We start from the raw sequence: 25,506 nt of genomic DNA on the forward strand, positions 1-25,506 counted from the left end.
ATCTTGATGAGAATGTGGCTGTTAATTCACTTTGTGGCATGACTGCTTTATTTCACAAGTGAAATATCTGGAGAGATGAGTATAGAAATACTGTCATTGCTTCTGTTTGGATGCTCTGCGAAGAAAGGTTTCAGACACTGTCACCACATCAGTTGGCACCTTTTACCATCGCTTTTGTGTTCTGGAGAACACAGAACTGTGGTAAAGGCTACCCCCCCAAGGAAAGACTACTTTAATTTATTTTAATTTAAATCATGATTGTAATGCTGATGAAAAATTCTGTTTAGAAAAGAAGTGGAGATTTAAATACCCATAAACAACAACTGTGCACGAGACTTAAAAACTCTCATTGTAGATTTTATATTGCTTCACTGGTTTTGTCGGTCATTGCAGTTACTATTAACTCCTCCAGTTTGATCTAGGAAAACACAAAATGTAGAAAATTTGTCATATCTTCCCTGTATGTAAATGATTCATAAAAACATAATGGTAATCAGCCTTTTAACACATTCACTTGAGATGGAGAAAGAAGATGCTTAAACTGCAGTAAAGTCTAGATATTAAGGAAGGCTTTTTGTCCAAAATTATAGTTATGTAATAGAACAGACACTTTATTAATAATCTCCTTCATTTGAGATTTTTAAGGGCAGATTAAATAAATATGTCAGGAATGAACTAGGTGTAGGAGATGAAACTAGATCATTTTGTGAGATCACTTCAGTCTATATTCTTCTAACTTTATAAAGTCAGTTTCTGGGACTGTTGCAGTAAAGACAAACTTTCCTCTCATAGAAGAGTACCTGGCAAACGGGTTCAGACCTCAGACTACTTCTGTAATGACTCCATAAGTCTGGTTTGCTTATCATCTTAGGACAACCAGAAATACTAGTTAACTCTCCAGAAAAATGAACCCTCCAACTCTGCTGCTTTTCTCGTTCCATCTGAGCAGACTTATAGATTTGTTTATATTTGCTCCTCATGTAATTTGATTTATTTTGAATAGGCCACTAAAACTCTCATGGTCTCTATATCTGCTTCTCTTTACTAGAAAATGTGCTGGATGCTTCTCTCTTAGCCTTCTATAATTCGTAAGAGAAAATGCTGCTTTGAGTCTGAACCTGTCCCATCCACCAGCAAAACTTTTCAAGACGATTGGAGGCACTTTGAGAAATAGTTACTCAGTAACGTACTTCAAAAAACTACAGGAACATGAAACCTCTAAATACTTCCTCCTGGCTTTTTTCACAGTATAGACAATTTTCTTTGTTAGAAGAAGTCAGGTTAGCCTGTGCATTGCTTCTTGGTTTTGAATGGCACAAGAAATTTTCATTTCTGTCAAAAAGAATCAGAGGAAAGGGAAACCCTGCTAGGAATCGTCGTCTTTCTTCTGTTCCATTAAAGCTGTTTTTACTACAGAAATGTGTATCATTTTGAAATAAATTAGAGAAAAGGTGAGTTCAAAGTCTCTGTGAGCCTAGAGAACAGATATGTTTAACACGATGATTTATCAGTTTCAGTTTCCAGCCACATCAAGAGAACAAAAAGCTGGCATTGCCCAAATGCCTGCACTTGGATTTACAGCTGTGTTGACAGGGATGCGGCCTTTGGCACCAGGATGGAGCAAAGTTTCAAATTGATGCTTTTTGAATCTGTGATACATTACTTAAATGTCTTGCCACCACAAACTGTACCACCACCCCCTGAAAAATAATTGACCTAAACGCCGTTCTGAGTTCCATGTCTGCTTATTTATATTTCCTCATCAGACTTTAATCGACCTGCACAATTCAGCTGGTGTTCAGCTCAATCCATTCAAACTGTCAAGAGAAATCTCTCTAGAGATCTTCTAGCTGTTTAAAGTATGAATTAATTTAATCCAGAATGACTTGTACTGGGGTGTTAATATTTCACCACCTTCCCGATAGCTGTGACAAGGATCTGATAATGTCACTTCTCCAAAGGAAATATGTGTGTTCTCTCCAGCATTTGTTTGTGTTTCTAGGAGTAGGTGATATGCTAGAAAATAAGTTTTGTCTGTCAAAAAAAAATTTTGTCCATCGAAGAGGAGACTTTTGTTTTCCATCAAGAAGTCCTGTCTGATACAAACATTAACTGAAGCCATGTGGAAAAGATGTGAAAAACTGCTCTTTTTTGCAGTCAGTGCCAAAGTCAAGACACAAGCAGATTTAGATGCAGCCATTTAATTCCTGTCCCTCATCCCTGACCCTTTGCAGGAGAGTGCTGTCTCCACGGCCTGAGAGGCAAAAGGAGATAGATTTGCTCTTCAGCCAGCCTTGTTCACAGCCTAAAACATAATTGCAAACTGATCTTCATAGACAGTGAAAATTCATATTTCAAGTTTTAAATACAGGCATGTCCTATTCTACTGCTGTACAGTGGTACAGGAAATTTCCGTCAAAGCAGATTGAGCAGCTGGGGTTTGTAACTTACTGAACCACAAAAGTTACACCTTCAGGCCTTAAGTGTTCAGGTCTCATTTTCAAGGATCGTGGTGCCTGGCTGGCAGGTGCCATCACACAGAGATGCTAGCACCAAGGCAGAAAATAAGAAATGACACATCCCCACTGTTTATTTTAAGCCTGATATTTCTGGGAAAAATTGAGAGGAGAGAACAGTCTTTTTGGATAAGAAAACATTGTCGCATCAGTTGGTTTCAAAGTCCAAAAGGACTCCAAATTCAGAGTACCTCTTGCTCTGTAGGCAGAAGATACCTTCCCTTCCAGGCTTTTTTCAGTGTGCAGTTAGTTCCCTCCCTGTGGTATCCTGGAGTTTAAGATACACTTTGATGGAGTATATGAAATTCCACTGAAACTTTTAATATCAGTATCTCTGGCTGTTCTTTCTCTTGATGATGTTGTTGTTCCTTGGCCAGGACCTTAGGAAAAGTTGACAGCAATTTTTTTTTGTCTTGTTCATACATAGAATTTCCTGTTTGGAAAGTTATTTCACTGTTTGAGTCTCTTCATGGACTTCTCACAGTCTCTAAAACTGTCTACATATAACAGTTAAATGCATCAAATTTCCCAGGAACTTAATGGTGATTGATAGAGGTGCATTCAGTCATAGTGGCACAAAGTATCTCTACAGACCTGTTTTTGTTGAGAGATAACACTTGAGACAGCCACAATGCATTCTTTACATACTATTCCTAAATTTCAATATTGAAATAAGCATCAGTTGCTTGATATTCACCTTCAGTCTTTAAATGCCTGAAATAGTAGAGAAAAGAGGTGAACACCTTTATTTTGTCCTGATTTGTTCTTGGTGACTTCACTGTTGTTTCCTAACACTTCCCTTGTTTCCAGTCCCTGATTTCTATTTTTTCACATCCCAAAATGTCATATAGTACCTAGTCCATCCTGAAGCAGGTCAAGCTGCAGAAATCAAGTTTTATTTTCAGATGGCCCAATTTCTTTTCATTAACTTGATTAGTCAAGCAAAAAACATCAAGACACATTGCATTTTTATGGATGGATAGAAATTCTCCCCAGATAGGAACGACAACATACACTAATCACATCTATTTTTGGTTGCCAGTAAGCAAACTGAAACTAAGGAGAAAGAAACCCTTAGGAGACTTCTCATAACTACAGGGTCCTTAGAAGTTATAAAATCATTAGATTTGACTGAAAAGTGGTGTGCTTGTCTCCACTAGAAAGAGTATAGGAAAATACAAAGTTAAACCATGGAATTTCCCACTTTCCTGTGGAAGATCTGTAGTGTAATTCTTGAGATCAGCTTCAAACCTTAAGATGTAGCCAGGTATAAAGGCCACAACTTTATAGGCAATATGCAGGTGCATATATTCAGGTGTGATTTTCTTCACAGTATTTCCAAATACGCATATATGCAGCATTCATTGCTTTAAAATTATTTGTCTTCAGGGGGATGAAGCGGGGCAGTTTTTCTGCTGTCATCCAACCCAAGTACATTCCTTTTCAGGAAAGAACTGTTAAATAAGACCAGTCCAGAACAGTGCTTCAATGCCAAAGTCTGCTTGCTTGTTTCCTGGAAAACACACAAGGATAAGGACCATTTGTTAAGCACTTGTTCTCATTCCTGTGTACTTGCCTATTGTTCCATTGTGCATATAGCACACAGCTTCCTAAGATGTACATTAAATGGTTGAATAATATTAAAGAGCTTTCATGTGTCTAGTTGAAAGATCTTTCTCCCCAAGAGTATTTATTTTGTAATCTATAGAATTCTTCATCTGATAGCTGTTTGTGTGTTTCTGTTTTGTCACTGTAATAAAATTCCTTTTCAGGATCGCATTGTATCAATGACACTTGATAAGGAATATGATGTAGCTGTGGAAGCCATTCGATTAGTCACGCTAATACTTCAGTGAGTATTTTTCAAAATCTGTATATTCCCTTTGAAAGTTACCTAAGCCAGGAATATTTAATTGACTTGATTTCTTTGCTTGTGTAAAGAAGTGAATCTGTTACTTTACACTTAGTATGAAGTTGAACTGAATATGTAATAATATGGTCATGAAGCTAAAATAAGATATTCCATGTTGTGGAAATACAACAGGCAAAGTATAAAAATTTATTGATGTATTGAGACTATTAGTGCATCCATTGTTGTGGAAGAATGCCAAAGGGCATTTATGCCTTTTGCCAAGGGCAAAATGATCGTCCTCCCCAAAACAAGTATCTGTGGGTTACATTTGCTAAAATAATTCGAGCAGTAGCTAAGCAAAGATCCAGTGTCAGGAGGTTTGATTACCTGACGCAGCTGAAAAGAGAGTCATCTGGTAAATAAGCTGACAGGGAAAAGATGCTAGCTTCAACATCCTTGTTTGGGTTATGTGGAGGTGGCAGCGGTAGCCTGCGATTTTGAACACTTGGCCGTGCAGGAGGAGACATGCTTCCAGGCCACCAGCTTTTTCTTACAGTGATGCAGTGGCTTCCCTGAGGCAAAGATCCAGTCCAAAGATCATCCCTCACGCTGACTGTTTGAACCAACCTGTCCACAGCAGCGTCATGAGTGAGCTGCTGGAGGAGCACTGCTAAGCTTTTATTGTATATTCATTTAAACATATGTTAAAGACAATCTGTTTTACAATCACATGCATAGAATTTCTGCATCATACTTTATACCCAGTGGCTCCACTTTGAAGAATGTTTTTGGACATGCAGAATTTGGATGAAAGATTAGACTAGCTTTTCCTCTTAGTAAAGAAATCTGGACTTTATTATTTTTTTATTTATGAGTCACTCTGCTTTACAGCTATTAGACTTGTAATATTAGGAAGAAAGGAAATCTCGTATTGTTACATTTTTAAAGCAAATATAACAAATATGATCACAAATGAGATGTAGAACACATCTATTCCCTACATTATTAGCAATCTTTGGGAACACAGTAAGATTTTTAGGTCAAAAATTGTCCAGTGCACCTTTTTTTTTTCCTGTCCTGTTTTCTCTTTGGTTGCATGATGTAAACATAGCTAAATGCACTTAGCACCAGAAGAATATGGGTTACATTGAACATCACAGGGCAATATTCTGGCAGGTAGGAACTCCAAAAAGATGTCATGAACAATCATGATGGGGAATGACCAATTAAAAATTATTTGTAGTATGAAGCCAAATGATGTTTAGAATCCTGATACATAAATGTTTCTGATGAATGCTGACTAAACAAGGAGGGAAATAATATTCCTGTATGCGACAGTGGTGATATTTTGATATCATTGATGGAATATAATTGTTCCATGGCTCATAGCATTTTTCAAGAATACTGCTGAAAAATTGAAGTTTTTCTGAGTTTCAGAAAACTCACACACAAAATCTGCCTTGAGCTCAGAAACTGCAGAAGCCCCGACTATGTCATTTACCCAAGACAAGGGTGAAAGGTGGCTTGTTCTTGTCAATAAATACCTATAGAAAATAAACTTTTCATCTTCTTTCATCCAGCACAGCAGGGTATGATCAGATTCAGTTCCTTGATGTTGAAAATGAAGTCTATATCTAGTCAGCACAATAACCACAGTAAAAGTGTGATGGGCAATTTATTGTATCAGCATTATAGTAATTCTAAATGTACACCATGATTCAATCCTAAAGTGATTATGTGTTGATTTGATTGGTGGATGCACAGTGCTAGTTCTGTGTCCCCGTTTTGTGGCGTAATCTGGTTTAGTTTTCTACTGCCTGTGTCTAGAGCATTTCTGTGCCTTCTCCCCTTGCAGAGGCAGTTTTATCCACCTGGCCTGGCCCTTTCAGCAGCTGGAATTGGGAACATTCCTTCTCACTTTCCAGGCCAGCAGAGAGGCACTTCCTGCCCTACAGCACAAAAGAGCACGTGGACTGTCACGTGAAAAGACTTAACTCCTGAGAATGGAGTAGGCCAGGAGGCTGAAGCGGGTTTTCCCAGTCCCAGATTTGAATACGTTAAAAATTAAAAGCTTTGAAAGCAAACAGACATTGCTATAGAAGTAAATAAGTTTAAGCAAGCAATTGTATTTTCCTCATGTAACATTCTAGGTTTTTAATTTAATAATGTTTGATAATCAGTGTTTGGCATCTTGCAATACGTGCATTGTAGTTACTGTGATGGTCTAAGTAATTAAGCAGGGCAAGATTTGTAAGTAGTGGTGACATTTTTTTCATAATTTTTTTGATAGATAGATAGATACAACTGGGAGATGACAATCAGACAAACTTTAAGTCTTACAGGCCCTTTAAATATCTCTGTATTTGGAAATTGAACCAAAGATCCTTGAAGTCAGTGTTCAACTGTTTAGGATTTTGTATGAAGGAAATCAATCTTGTAGCTGTCAAAAGTAAGTTACGGGAGGTGAGAGGATTGAAATTAAACATTTGTTTTAGTTCAGGTGTTACTTTCTGACTCTTTCAGTGGAAGCGAAGAAGCTCTGTCTAATGAAGACTGTGAGAATGTTTATCACTTGGTGTATTCAGCACACCGGCCTGTTGCAGTAGCAGCTGGAGAATTCCTTCACAAAAAGTAAGTTATCAGTTACCCTGGAATAAGACCAGGTTTGTGAATGCTTCCTAGTAGAGGTAAGATCAAAAGGCAAAGAAGCGATAGAGTGAAATATCCCAATTTAGCAAATCAGGTATTTAATTTAAAACACAGACTTATTCTCTTGTTTAAATTCAAGACCTAAAGACTTGAAGAAACTGGATTTACGTTTTCCTTGCTCTAGAATTCAGAAACTTTTCCTGACTCCTCAGGGGCTAAATCTGAAAGGCTGCATAAACCTCTCTGTATTAAATTTGTTTTAAATCCTGTGATAGTATATATAGGGCCTATACATCCCTGATGGTCTACCTGATATGCAGTCATTATTTTTACAAAGTTTTAAACCAGTTTATTTCAAAATTGGGAACTTGAGAGTTTTTTATGTAGTAATAATTAAGACATTTGTTCCTAAACTTACGGACTTCCCCTAAAAATACATTACACCGTGGTTACCTCTTTCATGTACCAACTACGCCAAAGGAAATGAGCTAGCTTTTCCATGGATGTGAATCATACTGCATCAGTAACTATGACCAGGACATTGCCACATCATAGTAGTTAACTGTTTCACCTTAGTGTTTGCAGTTAAAAGTCTTTTAGCAGTAGTTTTCTTTTTTCCCCTCATGGGTTGTGACATTAGAGTTCTTTAATATATCAGAATGAGGGTTATATAACTTTTCATGCCAAGATACACAACAGAAAAAAATAACGTAAAAACATCAGTTTTCCTTTGCCAATGTTCTAATTTTCTGTGGTTTATTAGTGATTTAAAAGTCCACACTGTAATTGTAAGCTCTTGTTGGTGGATTTTTGGAGTTCCATCTATGTGATCAGGCATTATCTTTTTCAAGGAGTTAATTTACAAAATTCAGTTACATTTAGTTTCCTACATGATGTTTTAGGAAATGGTTAGGTTCTTTTTAAAAATATATACTGAAATTCCTTTGTTAATCAACATGTGACAAAATAATTTTGAAAAATGCCTCAAAGGTAAATGAATTTGAAGACATATCTGCACTTCAGTGTACTTAGTGTAAAGACAAAACTTTATCCTAACTTTTCTTTACACGAGATACTATGCTGTGTTCTATAAATGTCTCTCAAGGTAAACAGCATTGAGAGAAGATTGTCCTGTTCCTAACACTCAATTTCTCTTGGTATCTGCTAACACATAAGAGCTGGTGCTCCATTTTAAATAAGTTACAATCTGCTTGAGGCGTTTGATGTGGGATTTATCTCACCTAATTTTATACATTTAAATATCACCTTCTATGTGTAAGCTAGTCATTAGAATTTCTCTCTGTAGTTAGCAAAGGAAAGCAACTAATAGAGAGGATCACTGACTCAACCCTGAGGTGGATGTTTTAAGATATTTCAGCACCTGCAGAGGTGCTTATTTCTTATCTGTTAAGATAGGCAGGGGGGGAAAGGTGATGTCTTTAACTAAAATATGTTTGCATGTAACTCATCCTTCTCTTTTCAGTGAATTACAGTAGTGAAATCAGAATACTGTGTTTCACATTTCTAATTTCTTTGTGACTGTGGTTTCAATGTAAAAGCAAGGAACAGTTTTCAAACTTCTCAAAGTAAAACAATCATTGCTGTAACTGTAATGTAGACACATCTGAGATCTCTTTAAGCTAGCAAATTTGAGCATCGAGAGTAGTTTGGAATTAGCCATGCATCAGGGAACTCAATGCAGAATGTATAATTTACCTGAAAAAAAAGGCCGAATAATTGACTGGCAGCTTGCTTTATCCTTTATGCTGCTACTGGCACCTGAGGTTGTTTTTTTAATGGGATGTCAAGTTTGTTTATACCAGATCCCAGTCAGCATGACCACAGTGGAGATACAACCTTAGTTCTTAAGACACTAGTAGAATAAGTGCTACCACCATTGTAAGACTTGATATGTTAAAAATGCAAAACTATACAATTTATGCAAATATGTAAAACTGTGCAAAATCTTTCGATATAAATATGTTTTGGAGAGCTTTTTCCTGTGTGAAATTCTTCCAGCCCTGTGAACTTGAAGACTCTGAAGATAAATTCATCTCTTCAGACAGGCAGAGGTCTTTCCCTTGAAAGAAATAGCTTGAGATACTTTCAGTATGTTTTATGAACAAATCTACTATATCAAGAATGAATGCTCATCACATTATTGCAGAAGTCAGATTTGTTTTGATAAACATGATAGCTTCTTTTGCTTATTTTTAGACTGTTCAGCAGACATGATCCCCAAGCTGAAGAGGCTCTAGCAAAGAGGAGGGGGCGAAATAGTCCAAATGGAAACCTTATTAGAATGTTGGTTCTTTTCTTTCTTGAAAGTGAGGTAAAAAATTCATTTTTAATCTTTACATGTTTAATAAAACCTGGAACTTAAGTAGTGATTTATCAACATACAGTAACACAAGTTGTCTTTCTTTTCTTTGTTTTCATAACTTCAGAAATACTGTATGCCTTTTACCCTGCCCCCCATTTCCTTGTCCATCAAGCAAATTCAACTCAATCTTCTTCATGGTTTATTTTGCTCTTGCATGTCCCCACTGTACTCAGTACTGCATTGCTGGTAGTATGGTGGGTACCAGGATTCATTTCTACACAGAAACGTAACTGGTTCTTTTTTTAAGATAACCATGTAAGGAGTATACCCCTGGAAGTTAGTCTTTATGGAGTAAAATCCTGTGAACCAGAAAGGAACAAAAACTACATAATATCTCAAATTATGATTAGAATCATAGAATAATTCAGAGTGGAAAGGACCTGAGGGTTATTAGCTCAAAGTATAGTCAGCTGTGAGATTAGATGAGGTTGTTCAGGGCTTTATGAAGTTGCATCTTGAAAACATCGGAGGATGGAGACTGCAAGCATACATACGATGACATTAAGTGTTTGATGAATACATTCAAGATGAGAAGTGCCTGTAGTTTATGTCTATAGAGATAGCATATATGGGAAATTTTATGGTAGGCATACTAATAGTAATTTAGGTGGGGAATGGCAATGGAGTGGAGGAAAACTTGAGAAGATAAACTATCAGGTACAGGATGCTCTGAAGATAGAGGGAGAAAGGTTTAAAAATGATACATTTGATTAGGTAATAAATAGGTGGCAAAGGAAGACTGAAAGAAAGGAATGACAGAAATGTTTCTCTACAGAAGGGAGGGTAATATATTTTGTGTAAAAAGCGAAAGGAAAGGTATTGCAATTGGGTATTTTAATTGTTAGGAAGCCTTGAACAAGAGACTTGACTGTGAGGATGAAAAGAAACACAATCAGAGATGCTGAGAAGAAAGGATAACATTTAGGTACAGTGTTAATGTTAACATTTTTTAGAAACACCTTATAAACCTACAAGTTAAATCTGGATGAAATGTCACTGCCTGTGTGAGCCTTCAATCTGCTATCTGAATGTATTTGTATTTCCAGCTTCTTAAAAACTTAGATTGTAATAGGTCATTGTATTTTCTGGTGAAAATACCTTAAATCTGAGCGCATGTGATTGGGAGTTACCTAGCGTTAAGCTTGTCTATCCTTCTGAGGAGAAAAGAAACTCAGCTTTGCTCCCAAAGCTATGATCAGCAAAGTGCCTTCCCATGCAAGCCATATGCTGCTCCCCAAGATCGCTTCTCTCTCAGGGCCAGTTTTTGCTATTGCTGTTTTTGAGAGAGTTGCTAGAAACAAAGTAGAATATTATGACTCCCGTTTTAATAAAGAATTAGAGAATTGGGAGTTTCCATCTGCATAGAACTAGAAGATGTAAGCACTGCAGTCTGAGAGGGGGCGTTCAGAAGAGGGAACAGGTAAACTTGTGACAAGCATCAGTAAGCTCTGACACACATAACATTTTGCCCAAAGCTGTCAGAAACAGAAGAGTAGGTAAAGGTACTGACACCGCCTTCCTTACGCTCTTAGATGTTTTCCAGTTAAGGAATTAGTCCCATGTCTGGCAAGCAAATCAGAACTGCGTATTGCGCTTATTACTTTTTGATAGTGGTTAAAGATCAGTTTATAAACCAGTAGAAGCCTATGGATTATTTTTCTCACTTTACAACAGTTGTGTTAATTCACATAAAAACATTTTTTGCAGTTAAAGTTAGTGTTAATTCTGTACCCCCTGAAATCAGTAAGATTTCTGCTACTGTTTTCTGAGCATGTATGAAAAATAAATGCTTGTTCGAAACAAATATATTACAACTCTCTCTTAGTCTCATGTCTCATCATCTCTCCTTTTTATAATGCAGTAAGAAAGTGAGGAAAGGTAAGTTTACGGCTTCTAGGTCAAAATTCTGAGATCCCAGATCCCCCCCCCCCCCCCCCCGAAACAAGCTGCTTTATGGAAAAGAAGCTCAATTTGTTTTTATTCCATTTTCCATTAAAACATATCCCCATTGTAATGCAGTTGTACCATTCAGTTTGAAGAAGACCTTCCAGAGTTAGTTTCAAGCTGAATTTTCTTTCCAACTAATGTAAGAGTACATGCCCAGGACACTCTCTGTGGCCAAATGATAGTGAAAGTTGACGAACTGCTGCTTGTACCAGAACGCTGTACTGATGGTTGCTTTGGATTTTCTAGTTGCATGAACATGCAGCCTATTTGGTGGACAGTTTGTGGGAGAGCTCTCAAGAACTATTGAAAGACTGGGAATGTATGACAGAATTGCTCTTGGAGGAACCAGTCCAAGGAGAAGAAGGTAGTTGTTTAACCTCTATACTTTATTGATATTGCACAATATTGTTAATTATTCCTTAAAAAGATGTTTCACTGTGGGTGATAGAGGTATTTATGTTGTGGTTTGTTTAGAAAGCATATTTGAAGAAGATTTTAGTTTAATCCATTTTTAATGCACTTTGCTTCAGAAGCAGCATTTTTGTACTCTGTTTTTCATCTTGTGAAGTCTGTTGTACTGTGATTCCCTAATATTAAAGGCTAGGACTACTTCTTGTCTGCATGTTTAAATAACTAGTATATACATGAACATTTCAATAAATTAAATAGCTAATACAATTTTGAATAAACAAGCCCTTCAAGTGGTGTTAATTAAATATGGGGCTTTTCCAGACAATGTTAAAACCTAATGAATTCTCAAGAGGAAAAAAATAAGGGGATTCTTTTGCCATTAGTTTCAAATCTCCTTTGGCTAATAATAGATCTGTGTGCACAAGGTAGCCAGGGAGGTTGGTGGCAAAGATTCCCTAATGGTAATGAGTGTCATTCAAGATTCTTTATAATCCTTCAGGATTATCCTGCTTCAGGGACCTTCGCAGGGGTTAGGTGGTTGAAAAACTGATGTACTCTTACTGCTTCCTAGCATGATGTGCTGATCATCTCCATGTTTAAAAATCTGACCTTTTGGTATCCACCTGCTACAATTGTGGTATTTATATGGTAATTTCCTTAGGAAATTAGGCACTTTGGTTCTTTGTTTCTGTGTAGCCTAGTGGGGTTTGATCCTCTAGATGTGACCCGAACTACTTCCCAAAGAATAGAAATAATACTTCATGACGGTGAGAATATTTTATAAGGAAGTGACAGTGAACAGTCAGTCACTTTCTGTCCTCCATGACACTCTTTATTTTGTAGATCTTGGTTATATTCCCCTTCATTCATCCTTTTTCCAGGCTATGTTTCTCTGGACTTCTTTCAGTTCTGCCATATCCATTTTGAGATTATATGAATGGTAATTCAAAGAGCAAGCAAGAAAGCCTTGGTTTTATAAATGGGACAAAATGACATTATCTCTGTTGTTCTCTGTTCCCTGTGTTTTACAACTGCATTCACAGATTTGTCTTCTTTAAGATGTCTTGCACACACATCAGAACTGATGTTACTTGTTCTTTTCCCTCCATAGCAATGTCTGACCGGCAGGAGAGTGCTCTTATTGAGTTGATGGTGTGTACAATCAGACAAGCTGCTGAAGCACATCCTCCAGTAGGCAGAGGCACTGGCAAGAGAGTAAGTGGTACTGCAATAGGTAGCTCAGACCTGTGTGTGTTACTATAGTAACATAAAATATTTGTCTACAATGCAAATTTTGACACTTTTAAATTAGATTTTTATAATTGGTGTTTCCTGTTTCATGTGAACATTTTTGAAGAAAAATAGTGGAAATTCTATTTCTGGACATGTTTGGTTTTTTGTTTGTTTGTTTCATTTTGGGTTTTGCTTTGCCAAGTTAGGTAATATAAATTTACAGCATGAAAATCTTTTTTTAATTTTTTTTTTAGATGTTCTTTTCATCATACCCCTGGCTTACACTTGTAATGTACCCACGTCTACAGCTCTTAATATTAAGTCTAGATTAGAATTGAAAGTGTAGAGCTCGGGAGCAGAACAAGATTACCTCTGACTATCTTCCATAAAAAGGAACGTGCTGCTAATATGGACGTTAAATTTGCAGAAAAAAACAACTGTATATTCATCCTGAGAGTAGTTAAGCACTGGAACAGAAGCTGAGAGTTTGTACAGTTTCCATGCTTGGCAGTTTTCAAGACCTGACTGGACAAAGCCCTGAGCACCCCGATCTGAGCCCTGAGCTGACTCTGCTTTGAGCAGGAGGGGTGGGACTGGGACCAACCTGAATGCATCTGTGGTTTTATGTATCCATCCTCTTTGGCCTCTTCCACTGAGTGCCCTAAAAATTTAAGAATTTGACATTCTGGCTGTATTGCAATCTAGCTGCCTCTTTCATTTATTTTGTAGTAATTGTTTGGGGATCAGTGGAATTCCATGCCTAAGGCTGGACATGCACTTCTAAGCATTTCAGTATAAGTTACACGGTCAGGGTAATCAACAGGCTTTCAACTGTATTCTCCATAAATACAGCATCCACATTTCAAAAGTCTCTCAGCTTCCCAAACGTATTTCCTTGATTTTTGGTAGTCCCCCTCTTATTTAGGTTACACTAAAATGAAATAAACCCATGTGAACATTTGGTGCTTCTGTTAGGTTCTGTTCTGAATAATCATAACTAGTTTATTAAAGAAAGCCACAGACTTAGTGAAGGTGAAATCTGGAGATAGACTTAGCATTCTTTATTGCTAAACTAAATGCAGTTACTTTAGCTTCTTAATTTTTATGTGCCAAAAGCAGATTAGCCTCATGTCCAGAAACAGCATCCCAGGAAAAGCTCCAAGAAACCATCAATTTAAACATGTTTTATGTACCTTAATTTATAAAGCATATTCTAAGAAATTCCTAATTCATTAAAATATTTCAGGGGTGAGGGGGGCTATGAAAGTGCTTACTCAAATTTACACGAGCATGTATTACCCTGTGTTACCAAAACTGTATTGTAAGCACATCTTAGCTGTGTTTTGTCTCTAGCTGCAAACCGTTCTAGCAGACAAAGCAACCTTTAAATTTAACAAAAATTTCATGTTTGTATTTTCTGTTTGGAGCACCAAATAATGTCACTATTAGCTTTCCGGGTATTTTTTCTATCTCAAGAGGTCTACAGTTCAGTTCACTTAAGTTCAGCAAGTTGCTTAGTCTTAGATTTTTTCAATGTCTGTATTTCTTCAAAGCTAAAGAAAACACTTCAATAAAATAAATTTCACCTTCTGAAGGATGATCAAGAGAGCCTCAAGATCATCCTAGGGACCTAGATTAATAGCACCACTGAACAGCAATATTTGGTCACCAGAATATGACTGGGTTGTTAGGGGGTGGCAGCCTGACTTGCTAGCTGTATTTGTGTTGCCTTCTGATGAGCTAGCGGCTTTTGCTGGCACGGTGCTGCACTGCAAGTTGGTACAGGAATTGCGGTTGCTGCTGTATGTATCCAGCTGTCTGCCATGTACTATGGAAGTGGTTTCTTACCCTGGTTACAAATCTGTTCCCCATCACTTCCATGGTTGTTTTGGATTCCTGTTGACACAATAGGTTACCTGTCATCCAAGCACATGTTTTGTTTCCAGCTGTTCCTCCTCACTTACAGAGAGATGTAGGTATGACATTTAGCTTTTGCTTCTTTTCAGTTAGATCATGAGTTGTGGGATGGTAACTGCAGGGATCTCTGACTTGTCAGTAGAGGTTTGTCATGTTCTCACGATCTCGCTAGCATATTCTCTGAGTTGAAATGGGAGCAGATTTCTAATTATGCACTCACCTTCTTGTGAAATAGTTTCTTCTCTGACTTTAGCTTGTAACCCTTCTTGTGCAGTCTGGCAGCTTTGCTATACATAAATCATTAGGTAACTTGAGTATTTTATTATCATTATTTGTTTTCAAAAGTACTCTCTCCTTTTCTGAAGGCAAGAAGCCAGATCTAAGCTTTTATGAAGCATGCTGTTTTGATTATTGTCTCTCTATTCACTGTTTCAAGGTGGTTTTGCTATGACAGCATTAGTAGCTTCAGTATGTCACTGAAATTTGTAAATGAGTTCTGTGAACTTGGATGTATGTTCTCACTGAGAATTGCATTCCAGTTTAGAGATGAGGCCATAAATCTGCTAATGAAAATCACTGTTACAGTGTGGTTTGGTTTTGGTTTTCTTAATTATACTTCAGTTCGCCCTGAGGTCTTACATTAACACTTTGTTTAATGTGTGAAAGCCAGAGCTCAATTCACTTGGAAGCAATAGCAAAACTTCCACTGACTTGGGTTATATTTGAATTTCAATCCTAAAAAAATGTTGATGTGTCGAGACAATATCATGCTGGATGATATGATATTTTCCGTTTCGATCACGGCTTCTTAGGACACATGGTCCTCCCATTTAATCACTTTTCAGTCCAAGTATGTTTGAGTATTTTATTCCCTCCTCTTTTGATTTATTAAAAATACACTTGCATGGATTTTTGTTTGTAATACAAACTTTAGAAAAATTAATGAATGCTATATGCAGAAATTGTATTTACTTTAGTTATTTTTGATCACTTGCAGGTCTTGACAGCGAAAGAAAGAAAAACTCAGATAGATGACAGAAATAAATTGACTGAGCATTTCATTATTGCACTTCCTATGTTGCTATCAAAGGTACATTTTTCAACAAAATAAATCTCTCGCTGGTATTTACAACTGTCTTTAAACTTTTTCATTCTGTAGTGTAGGTGTTTATTTTTAATTCACTATTTTTTTGTTTTGTTTCAATGATGTTTTAGTATTCTGCTGATGCCGAGAAGGTTGCAAATCTCCTGCAAATCCCTCAGTATTTTGATCTGGAAATCTATAGCACGGGCAGAATGGAAAAGGTATAGTACATTGGGCAAGAAGTCTGATTGCTTTCAAGTACCTAATTACTATTCTAGTCACACAGTGCCTTCATTCAGCATATTAGTAATATAACCTTGATTTGGTGTATTCTTCAAATGACTTCTTTGAGTTTCGTTGTTCAGGTAAGGTGAAAGCTGAACTTCTTTTCTGATCTACAGCATCTGGATGCCTTACTGAAACAGATTAAGTTTGTTGTGGAAAAGCATGTGGAATCAGATGTTCTCGAAGCCTGCAGCAAAACCTACAGCATACTCTGTAGTGAAGAATATACAATCCAGAACAGAGTTGACATAGCCCACAGTCAACTTATTGATGAATTTGTGGATCGATTCAACCATTCTGTAGAGGATCTGCTGCAGGAGGTTTGTTTTCTTAAAATGAATTTATTTAGACTACCTAAAATACGCTATGATAAACTGCAGAAAAACATTCTTACCAAGTCATGAAATTACCTATCTGAAGACGTAGCGCAGCAGCAACTATTTCATAATTATTTGGAGCTATTTCTCCGTGTAGAAAATCCCTTGAACTAGCCATTAAGTCTGCAAAGCATTGATGCTGTAAAACAAAGACCACGGGACAATCCTGCTTCTGAAAATTTAGTCTAGTATTTAAACAGTCCACGTAAGAAATTAAATGGATGAATGGGTGAAAGCTGATGAAAAATGCTGAGAATGGTGCATTTACATTAATGCTTGTGGTGATTGCAGTAGTCCCAAATGGATAGGCAGGCAGCAGAATCAAGGTTGGATTATGTCTTGAATGGAAGAGAGGATTTAGTAAAATAATTATAATGGCATATTGAAAGAGCTCTGGAAAGAATGAAATAAAGATACAGGTCTGAAACCTGAAGGTACCTGGGATTTACTTATAAGAATTTATCCTTCAAAATGCGTAAGACAGAATACATTCAATAAGAATAGAAACCTTACTCAATTTTCTTGCTTTACATCAATTTAACTTTGTGTAGCACCACTTAATTTGTTGTAATTCTTATGCTTTTTAAACATAATTTAAGGGCTGCATAGAATTTTTTCTTCACTTCTAGCCATGCACTGCGCTGTGGCAGATACATTTAATTTTTTATGTACATTTATAGAAAGTTAAGCTAAAGTCTCTATTTTAGAATTGCATATTAAAGAAAATAAGCTTTTTTCTATCTTTAAGTAGTATGCCGCATACAGGCATACTGTATATATGCCTTGTCACATCGCAGAGTAAATAAAAATTTGTCTGTTGCTGTAGGAATGTACATGAGTAAAAAAGGCAGTGCATGCAGGAAACAGGCACTCCACAACCCAGAGGAGTTAGTGCACCACTGTACGTCCTTTGATAGAATACATTTACTTTGCTGTCTACCTGTCTGCCATTTTATATGTGCTTTCTCAGAAACTTTTGAGCAGAACCTGAAAAGACATTCCAGAATTTGTGCTACATCTCTGCCCATCTGTGTGTGGCAAGGGAATCCTTTCAGCTAATGCCGCATTACATGTCTTAGCCATCTGTTTTAATAGCCATGGATTTTTGAAGATCCTCACCTCTGGCTAACAGGACCAAAAACTCTGAGACAGAAACCTTGGGGAATCTGTTGCTGACTTGGGTAGCAAAAAGGGCAAGGGCTAAAGTTGGACTGCCAGCACAAAAGTCCAGCTTCAGAACCAGCTGAGTTCTCCACACCAGATGCCCAGCAACTGATCACCATAAATAGTGGCCTTCACTGTTTCCATTGGTACCCACTGACAGAGGTTTAGGAACTCTGGTGAGGTACTGTCGTGGTTTAACTTCAGTCGGCAACTAAGCACCACGCAGCCGCTCGCTCACTCCCCCCCACCCGGTGGGATGGGGGAGAGAATTGGAAGAGCACAAGTTAGAAAAACTCGTGGGTTGAGATAAAAACAGTTTAATAATTGAAATAAAATGATAATAATAATAATATGATAATAATAATAATAATACACAAAGCAAGTGATGCACAGTACAATTGCTCACCACCCGCCGACCGATGCCCAGCCAGTCCCCGAGCAGCGGCCCCCCCGGCCAGCTTTCCCCAGTTTATGTACTGAGCATGACGTCACATGGTATGGAATGTCCCTTTGGCCAGTTTGGCTGTGCCCCCTCCCAGCTTCTTGTGCACCTCCAGCCTTCTCAGTCGGTAGAGCATTGTAAGCATTACCTAGCAACAACTAAAACACCGGTGCGTTATCAACTTTGTTCTCATCCTAAATCCAAAACACAGCACTGTACCAGCTACTAGAAAAGAAATTAACTCTATCCCTGCTGAAACCAGGACAGGTCCTCACATTTTTCACTATCCACACATCCAACACCAAGGTTCAGTCTGGCTCTATATGCAGGGACAAATCTCCTATGTTGTTTCTCCAAACCTGGCTCTTGGAGAATCTTCAGTTTATGTCTCCACAGCCAAGCTCAGATCAGCAAAAAGCATCTCATTCACACTGTCTTGCCTCGAGATGGAAGAAAGTGCCTATGGGTTTTTTCAAGAATCACACCAAGAAGCAAGTGGAATCCCAGTTCTTTGACACTGACTTGCCATTTCTGTTACACTGTCTTGTCGTAAGTCATTATGAAAATGTCTCCTTTCAGCTTTTTCTTATAGTTTTATCTTGGAACTTCTCCAAAGCGAATGCCATGTTTGTTCTCTCTGGAGACAGTTGTGTAACAGCCAGTGTAACAAACAGAAATTAGGTCTGTCTGAGGACATGCAACTTTTTTGGAAGAGCCCCCTTGAAGTTTCCACACTGTTCAGTTGTATAGATGTTATTAATCCGTGGATCCATTCAGGGATTCAGAGGTGGCATTCTGTTCCCTGGATAGTTTCACCCAAGAAAAGATCCACTCACCATTTTATTAGTATTGCTGAGACACCCACAGATAATTTTTTCAACCATGATCCCAAACTCAGTTAGCAAATACAGGAACACTGAGATTCCTCCTGCTGTACAGCAGCTGCTCTTTCTCTGACTTACCCATTCTCTTCCACACAGCAGCTCTGAAGAGGAGTCGAGACAAGAACCAGTCCTCTAGTTCTGTCAGCTCCTTTTCTGTCATCCACATACGGAAGCCAGCAGTGCAGTTAGTGTTGAGTTTGGTTTACTATAGCATCAGTCCTCTTGTTCTTGGATTCTCTGATCTGAGGAGATCCAGTGCTGTCCTTCCCTTTGCTACCTCGCAGTCCCTAGCTGTATATTTTCAGAAGCCCTTCTTAGGGAGTCCTCTTCCACAGTCAGTGTGGTCTCTGGGCCTCAAAGAACCACATTCCAATACTGCAAGCAGTAAAGATGAAAGGAGATTGGAAATCTACCTCTCTTCTACCCCCAGCCCACATTTCAGATCAGTTATGCCAGCAAAGCATTTAGGTCCAGCTGTTTTAGACTAGGGATACATGAATGTTGAGAGAGTTCAGAAAACACACTCCATATTTTAGGTACACTGTACGGGTCTGCAGGCCTGTCCTCTGCCTTTCTGACACTGCTTGAAAGATCCCTCCTGCCTCACCTTTTGCCCAAAGGGAATCAGGTGAGAGCAATGAGATTCTGGGATTCATAAATGACTTCCCACCAGTCTTCTCAGGAGGAATGAACTAGGAGAGAAGAACATTTTCCTGCAATTTTCCTTTGTTACTAACTGCTGTTGAATCAGGAAGCTAGTAACTGCTTCTTCCCACGCAATTTCCCTTCACTCCTAGTTGCAGGCGGCTTCTCTTTATGCAGCACTCCAGTGCGAAAAGCCCTGAAGGATGCACTGATACTACTGGGCAGAGAACAAAGACTGAGCTCATGAAGGAACATGGGCCAGTGATACCAAAACACTTCTGATGTATCCCCTTCCTTTACCCAGCTTGGGAAGGAGTAGAGAAATGCAAGCAAGGGCTTATGATCTTTGTGTGTATTTGCTTGCGTGAGAGGGGGATGAGGACTGAGGATTTCGGATAAAAGCTGTGTCTGAAAGTCTCATGAGAAATGAAGAATTAAAAGTTTTAGATCCCTAAGGAAAAGGGAGCGTGGAGGTCAGACTTGTGACGTAGAGAAAGATGTGGAGACAAAACCAAGACAAAAGTAGGAGAAAGGAAGAAAGAGAACAGCGGTAGCAAGGATTTAAAATTTTGGCCTTTGTGATATTCTTTGCTGGGTGATACTTGGTAGAATAATTAATTTTAATAAGTCTATTTCATCATTTTAGAGTAAATTAAAAAATGTGTGTACTTGTACCCAAGCAAGTATCCCACTGCTTTATGGCTTCCCACTAGGTTGATAATGAGAGAAACATTGATTGACAATGTTTCCTGCATCTGAAGGCAGGAAAATGTCTTAATTGTTAGGCTTTTAGATGGAAAAAAAATGATCAAAACGAAATGGAGAAGAATTGTTGTAAGTGGGTTTCCTGTTTCAGAAAGTTGCTGGAAAAATTAAGTTTTGGAAGTACCTTCCACTTGTTTCGCTAAGAGAATTTGCTGTTCAGTTTGCATAAAATATTAGGATAATGATATTTTAAAATGCCAGAAAGAAAGACTTAAATTTAAATGAAAAGTTTTGATTGAATTGTGCGATATTTATTCTCGGACTGTTGTTTCCCCAGATTTGTAAAATCTAAATTTTAAAAAAAAAAAAACAAAACAACCAACCACAAAAAAAAACCCTTCCATCCAGTTCGGAATGTATGTCAGTCTGTACACACAATGTGATTGTCGTGCATCACGGTGTTTAACACAGTGAACAGCAATGAAGGATATGAAAAGAAAGAAACTTTCCCACTGATCATTTTAAAAAACTTGCTGTTGACATCTGCAGGTTTCTGGCGTGGAGCAAGGCAAGCATTTGGCTTCACAAAAAAAACCCCTTCCATCCAGTTCGGAATGTATGTCAGTCTGTACACATAATGTGATTGTCGTGCATCACGGTGTTTAACACAGTGAACAGCAATGAAGGATATGAAAAGAAAGAAACTTTCCCACTGATCATTTTAAAAAACTTGCTGTTGACATCTGCAGGTTTCTGGCGTGGAGCAAGGCAAGCATTTGGCTTTATTCTTGTAGCACGTTCATCAGCTGATGGTTAAACTGCAGTTCAGTCCTTTTTGTAAAATAAAGTAGAACTCGGATTTTATTCTTGGGAATGATTTCTACTGCTAGAGGATACTGGTTTGAGTATTAACACAGTGATACTGCTGAATATTGTCAGATGATCTTGCTTATTTCCAGTTATTTAGATAACCAGTGCTATGCAGTGGTTATCTAAATATTATTATTATGGAATCTAGATAAAAGTAATTGGAAAATTTGGAGTCAGTTTTGGTGTCAACATAAACCCTCAAAGAAATCTGCTCCTCCCCATGCAGTAATGTACTCTGCTGGATTGCTGAACTCTTAATGGATTTCCTTTCATTTTCAGGGAGAAGAAGCTGATGATGATGACATATACAATGTGCTCTCCACATTAAAGAGGTTAACCTCTTTTCACAAGTAGGTGATTTTTTTCCCCTCAGAAATTTACTATGTTAATTTTATCATTTCAGCGAGTATCAGTTGACGTCTAGTGTTAAGAAATGAGAAAATATATGGCCTGAAATATGAAATAGATTGATGAATGATTAGTGGTATTTGTAAGTATAACTGTTTGGATTAATCTGGGTCCTTGCTTAGTTAATGCCATTACTTTTACAGATGTGATTTGCAAGTGGCATACCATCCCTTCCACTAAATGCTTTTACACCTATGAGTGTCTTACTAAAAGTCATAGTCCCCTACATGCCAGACAGTCAATGCACAAGGGAAACTTCTCACTTGATCTGTGAATTTTGGAGCATCGCACAAATCTTCCCCTCCTATCAACTGTAGGAAGTAATCGCTCCTGGTCAGTGTGTAAGAAAGCTTCATATGCAGATGGCTGAGAGCCACAAATCATTTCTTCCGTATCACAAGACGTGAGAGTACCTTGCTTCTGCCACCTCTTTTATACAAATTGTTTTTAGTGATTTCATTTCTCTTTTCTTTCTGTGCTTTGTCTTCACTTAACCTGAATTCTGCATTGGATCATTGTATGAAATGGTTCTGCAATATCTACTCTTTGTTTCCATTCAACAAGAGTCCCACAGAGATCATTAAATCGTTACTAATTTATGTAGTGCAGCAGGCTGACACATGTGCAAATTAGGCTTTCGGTCTCCCTGGTAACACGCTGGAGCCAATTCTGCCTTTCCTGAGAGGACTGGTGAAAGCTATAGTTCACATCCAAGAAAGAAGCACAAATCTTAAGGCTTTTCTGAGAGTCTCCCATATATATTTTTTCCTTTAGGGTTCCAAATCTCTAGAGAGTTAATTCAGACTATAAAGAAAGCTTTGTAGACTAACACACAAATCGGGGTCGGGGACATCTACCTTCACCTTCAAAAAACAGGAAAAAGAAAAGAATCAAAGCTAAAGAGCTGAAGAGAGACTGTCTATCATTACTCAGCTGATTTGTTATTTATTATTACATTTCAATGGGAATTTCTAATTAATATCTGCTTGCATATAAAGAAGTAATGAAAACTTTTCATTACTCTACTGAATGTTACATCTGATGTGATTTCTTTATGAAAGGAAACAATCACACCATCCGAGACAGAATTTTTGCCAAACCTTTAGCTGTGAGATTAGGATCTTCAATTCAAAACTCGCATTGAGCGTTCTCATCTCAAAGAATGGTGGCTGTTGTCTGATACTGTCATTTTCTGTCATCAATTGGGAGCCAAAAGAAATTAAATCAATAGAAGAAGTTGAAATTGCAGGCTAACAACTGATACCTTTCAGATCCTCTAAAAGTGCACTGATAAAGTAGTTGCTGAGGCTTCAAAAAGAAACAAATCCCTCTCTTCTTCCAGTGAGAGAAACTCTACTGTACCTTATCTGTGCTTGTGTTTCCTTGGTAGTTGCTGCTTCTTCATATTTTAGGAAAAAGAAGCCCAGCAAGGTGGAAAAAAACATGGTAGGGGATTATCAGAAAAGCCTTCCAGACCAAAAAGCTTCTATACTGAGATTTCCCAAGCCTGAGCTAATCCTCTTTCTGAGAGGGTCGTGGCAAGAAAGCACTCACAGCACACTTTTTAATTCATGTCTTTTCATCAAACAAGGATATCATTCATTATTACAATGTTTCCTTCCAAGTTTTCAGAATATAATGATAAATTTTCTTAAGGTCTTGAACACCTGGAGTATATACTTGGGCTTCTCTTTTTGCCAGGGTCTCACTGATATTTATGGCATTTTTTTCTGGCCTTAAGTATATGGAGACAATTTTTCTATACTGACTCCAGCCCAATTCAGCTGAGCTTTCACAGCTGTAGCGGTTTGTATACTGCAAAATATCAGCATTTCCTATTTAGTTACTTCAGTTAGTTCAGTGCAAGACGTGTGAATCTCAAGCATCATCTCCATTACTCTGGATGTGCTCTTTTGATGCTGTGTTGTGTATAGAGCATTGTTTCACATTTAGAAATCAGGACTGTTGGTATCATTGTCCAGTAGTCCTCAAATATGATACGGAATTTGATTCCTTCCTGCCTCCGCACTGACTTCGTAAGCCTGCAATGGCTATAGTAACTCTCCGGATACGAGTCATGTTTTTACCAGTATAAGCATGATCAGTCAGGACACTTCTGAGATAGGTAAATTCTTGGTCAGACCAGCAGATCTTCTATTCCTGTTATAGAAACCTTTTGCTTAACCTTTTTTCCAGTAGCTGACCAGTACATCCTTCAGACTGAGTTATGTGGAAGTTTGTTATATCCAGAAGTAGAAATGATGATACATGAAACCTCAGTAGAGAAATCGGATTGTATCTAGCATAGCTGTTCAAAGCCCAAGGTACAGCTTCTCTCACTTTGTGCTGCTTTAAAAAGAGAAGCAGTTTTGTAGGTGGAGAGATCACCTCTTCTAAAAGGAAGTTTCTAAGCTGCTACTTTCCACACTTTCAGAAACACAGTGGAACTGGTACTCTTACTCCATCTGACTACTTTCTGGCAGAAACGTGCCCCAGCAGACAGTGCTATCTTTAGGGATGAAAAGAAACCTTTGATGAAATGTTGGGCTTCCTTTTCTGTAATCCATGAAGACTCTCTGACATGGGAGGGACTAAAGGAAAATTCTGTGTTGTGTGAATTTTCATTCTAGGAGCCTCTATATCAATCTGAACCTCTGCGGAGAATTGTATTGTGTCCAAGGTACTTTTATAACTATCATTTTGATTGCTAAGTAGTTCAAAAGAGACAAAGGTGTACCAGAATATGCCTAAATTTAATGTGGGGGCTCTTCTTTAAGGAAGTTTATATTGAAAAGCCCTATGCAACTTGTTTATGGTTAGAATTTTTCAGCTTTGGAAGCTGAAAAGCTCTTCCCAAGATCATCTGTAAGGCCAGGCTCAGAGCAAAGAGCTAAGGTGCCCCCAGCTGTCAGGGTAATGGGGCATGCCCCCTGTGACAGCTGCCTGACATGGAGGGCTCTAAAATGAAAAGACAGAAATGAGACAGTTTTTCCTTTCATATTCTCTGTAGGATAATCTATGCTGATATGTGCCTCTGTACACCGAGGAGATTTTAGTGCTTTAATTACAGCGCTGTAATTAAGGAGGCAGAACTCTACCTTGCTAGCAACCCTGTGATTTGCTGAAGCAGCATCTATGTGCTTAATATCGCTAGTCAGAGGCAGTTCTCTGACAGCCTGTAATTTATATATGAAACATTTTATTTCCATACTTTGAAGACCATCCAGAATCTAAGGCAGGGGGAGTTTTTTTGTTTCTTTTTTTTAAGTTTTCCTATTGTTCCATTCATGGATTTGAATTAGAAGTCAAGATGTGACTTGTGTTCCCCAGGGCTCAGTACTGGGGCCGGTCTTGTTTAATATCTTTCTCGATGATCTGGATGAGGGGATCGAGTGCACCCTCAGCAAGTTTGCAGACGACACCAAGTTGGGAGGGAGTGTTGATCTGCTCGAGGGTAGGAAGGCTCTGCAGAGGGACCTGGACAGGCTGGATCGATGGGCCCAGACCAATTGTATGAGGTTCAACAAGGCCAAGTGCCAGGTCCTGCACTTCGGCCACAACAACCCCATGCAGCGCTACAGGCTTGGGGAAGAGTGGCTGGAAAGCTGCCCAGCAGAGAAGGACCTGGGGGTGTTGGTCGACAGCCGGCTGAACATGAGCCGGCAGCGTGCCCAGGCGGCCAAGAAGGCCAAGGGCATCCTGGCCTGTATCAGAAATAGTGTGACCAGCAGGAG

The 25,506-nt window shown here is 38.3% G+C and overlaps 1 protein-coding gene across 1 annotated transcript in view; it reads left to right on the forward strand.

Annotated features, from left to right (window-relative positions):
- Window positions 1-25,506, forward strand: part of STAG1 (stromal antigen 1) — a 157,834-nt gene that overhangs the window by 93,046 nt on the left and 39,282 nt on the right. Inside the window, exons 11-19 of the mRNA XM_009284948.2 lie at window positions 4,289-4,368; window positions 6,892-6,999; window positions 9,235-9,349; window positions 11,594-11,711; window positions 12,870-12,973; window positions 15,906-15,998; window positions 16,124-16,213; window positions 16,394-16,597; window positions 21,644-21,714. Coding sequence (XP_009283223.1) covers window positions 4,289-4,368; window positions 6,892-6,999; window positions 9,235-9,349; window positions 11,594-11,711; window positions 12,870-12,973; window positions 15,906-15,998; window positions 16,124-16,213; window positions 16,394-16,597; window positions 21,644-21,714 — 983 coding nt within the window. The remainder of the gene's footprint in view (window positions 1-4,288; window positions 4,369-6,891; window positions 7,000-9,234; window positions 9,350-11,593; window positions 11,712-12,869; window positions 12,974-15,905; window positions 15,999-16,123; window positions 16,214-16,393; window positions 16,598-21,643; window positions 21,715-25,506) is intronic.

The sequence above is a fragment of the Aptenodytes forsteri genome, unplaced genomic scaffold (assembly GCF_000699145.1).
Source record: "Aptenodytes forsteri isolate BGI_AS27 unplaced genomic scaffold, ASM69914v1 Scaffold679, whole genome shotgun sequence".
Lineage (NCBI taxonomy): Eukaryota > Metazoa > Chordata > Aves > Sphenisciformes > Spheniscidae > Aptenodytes > Aptenodytes forsteri.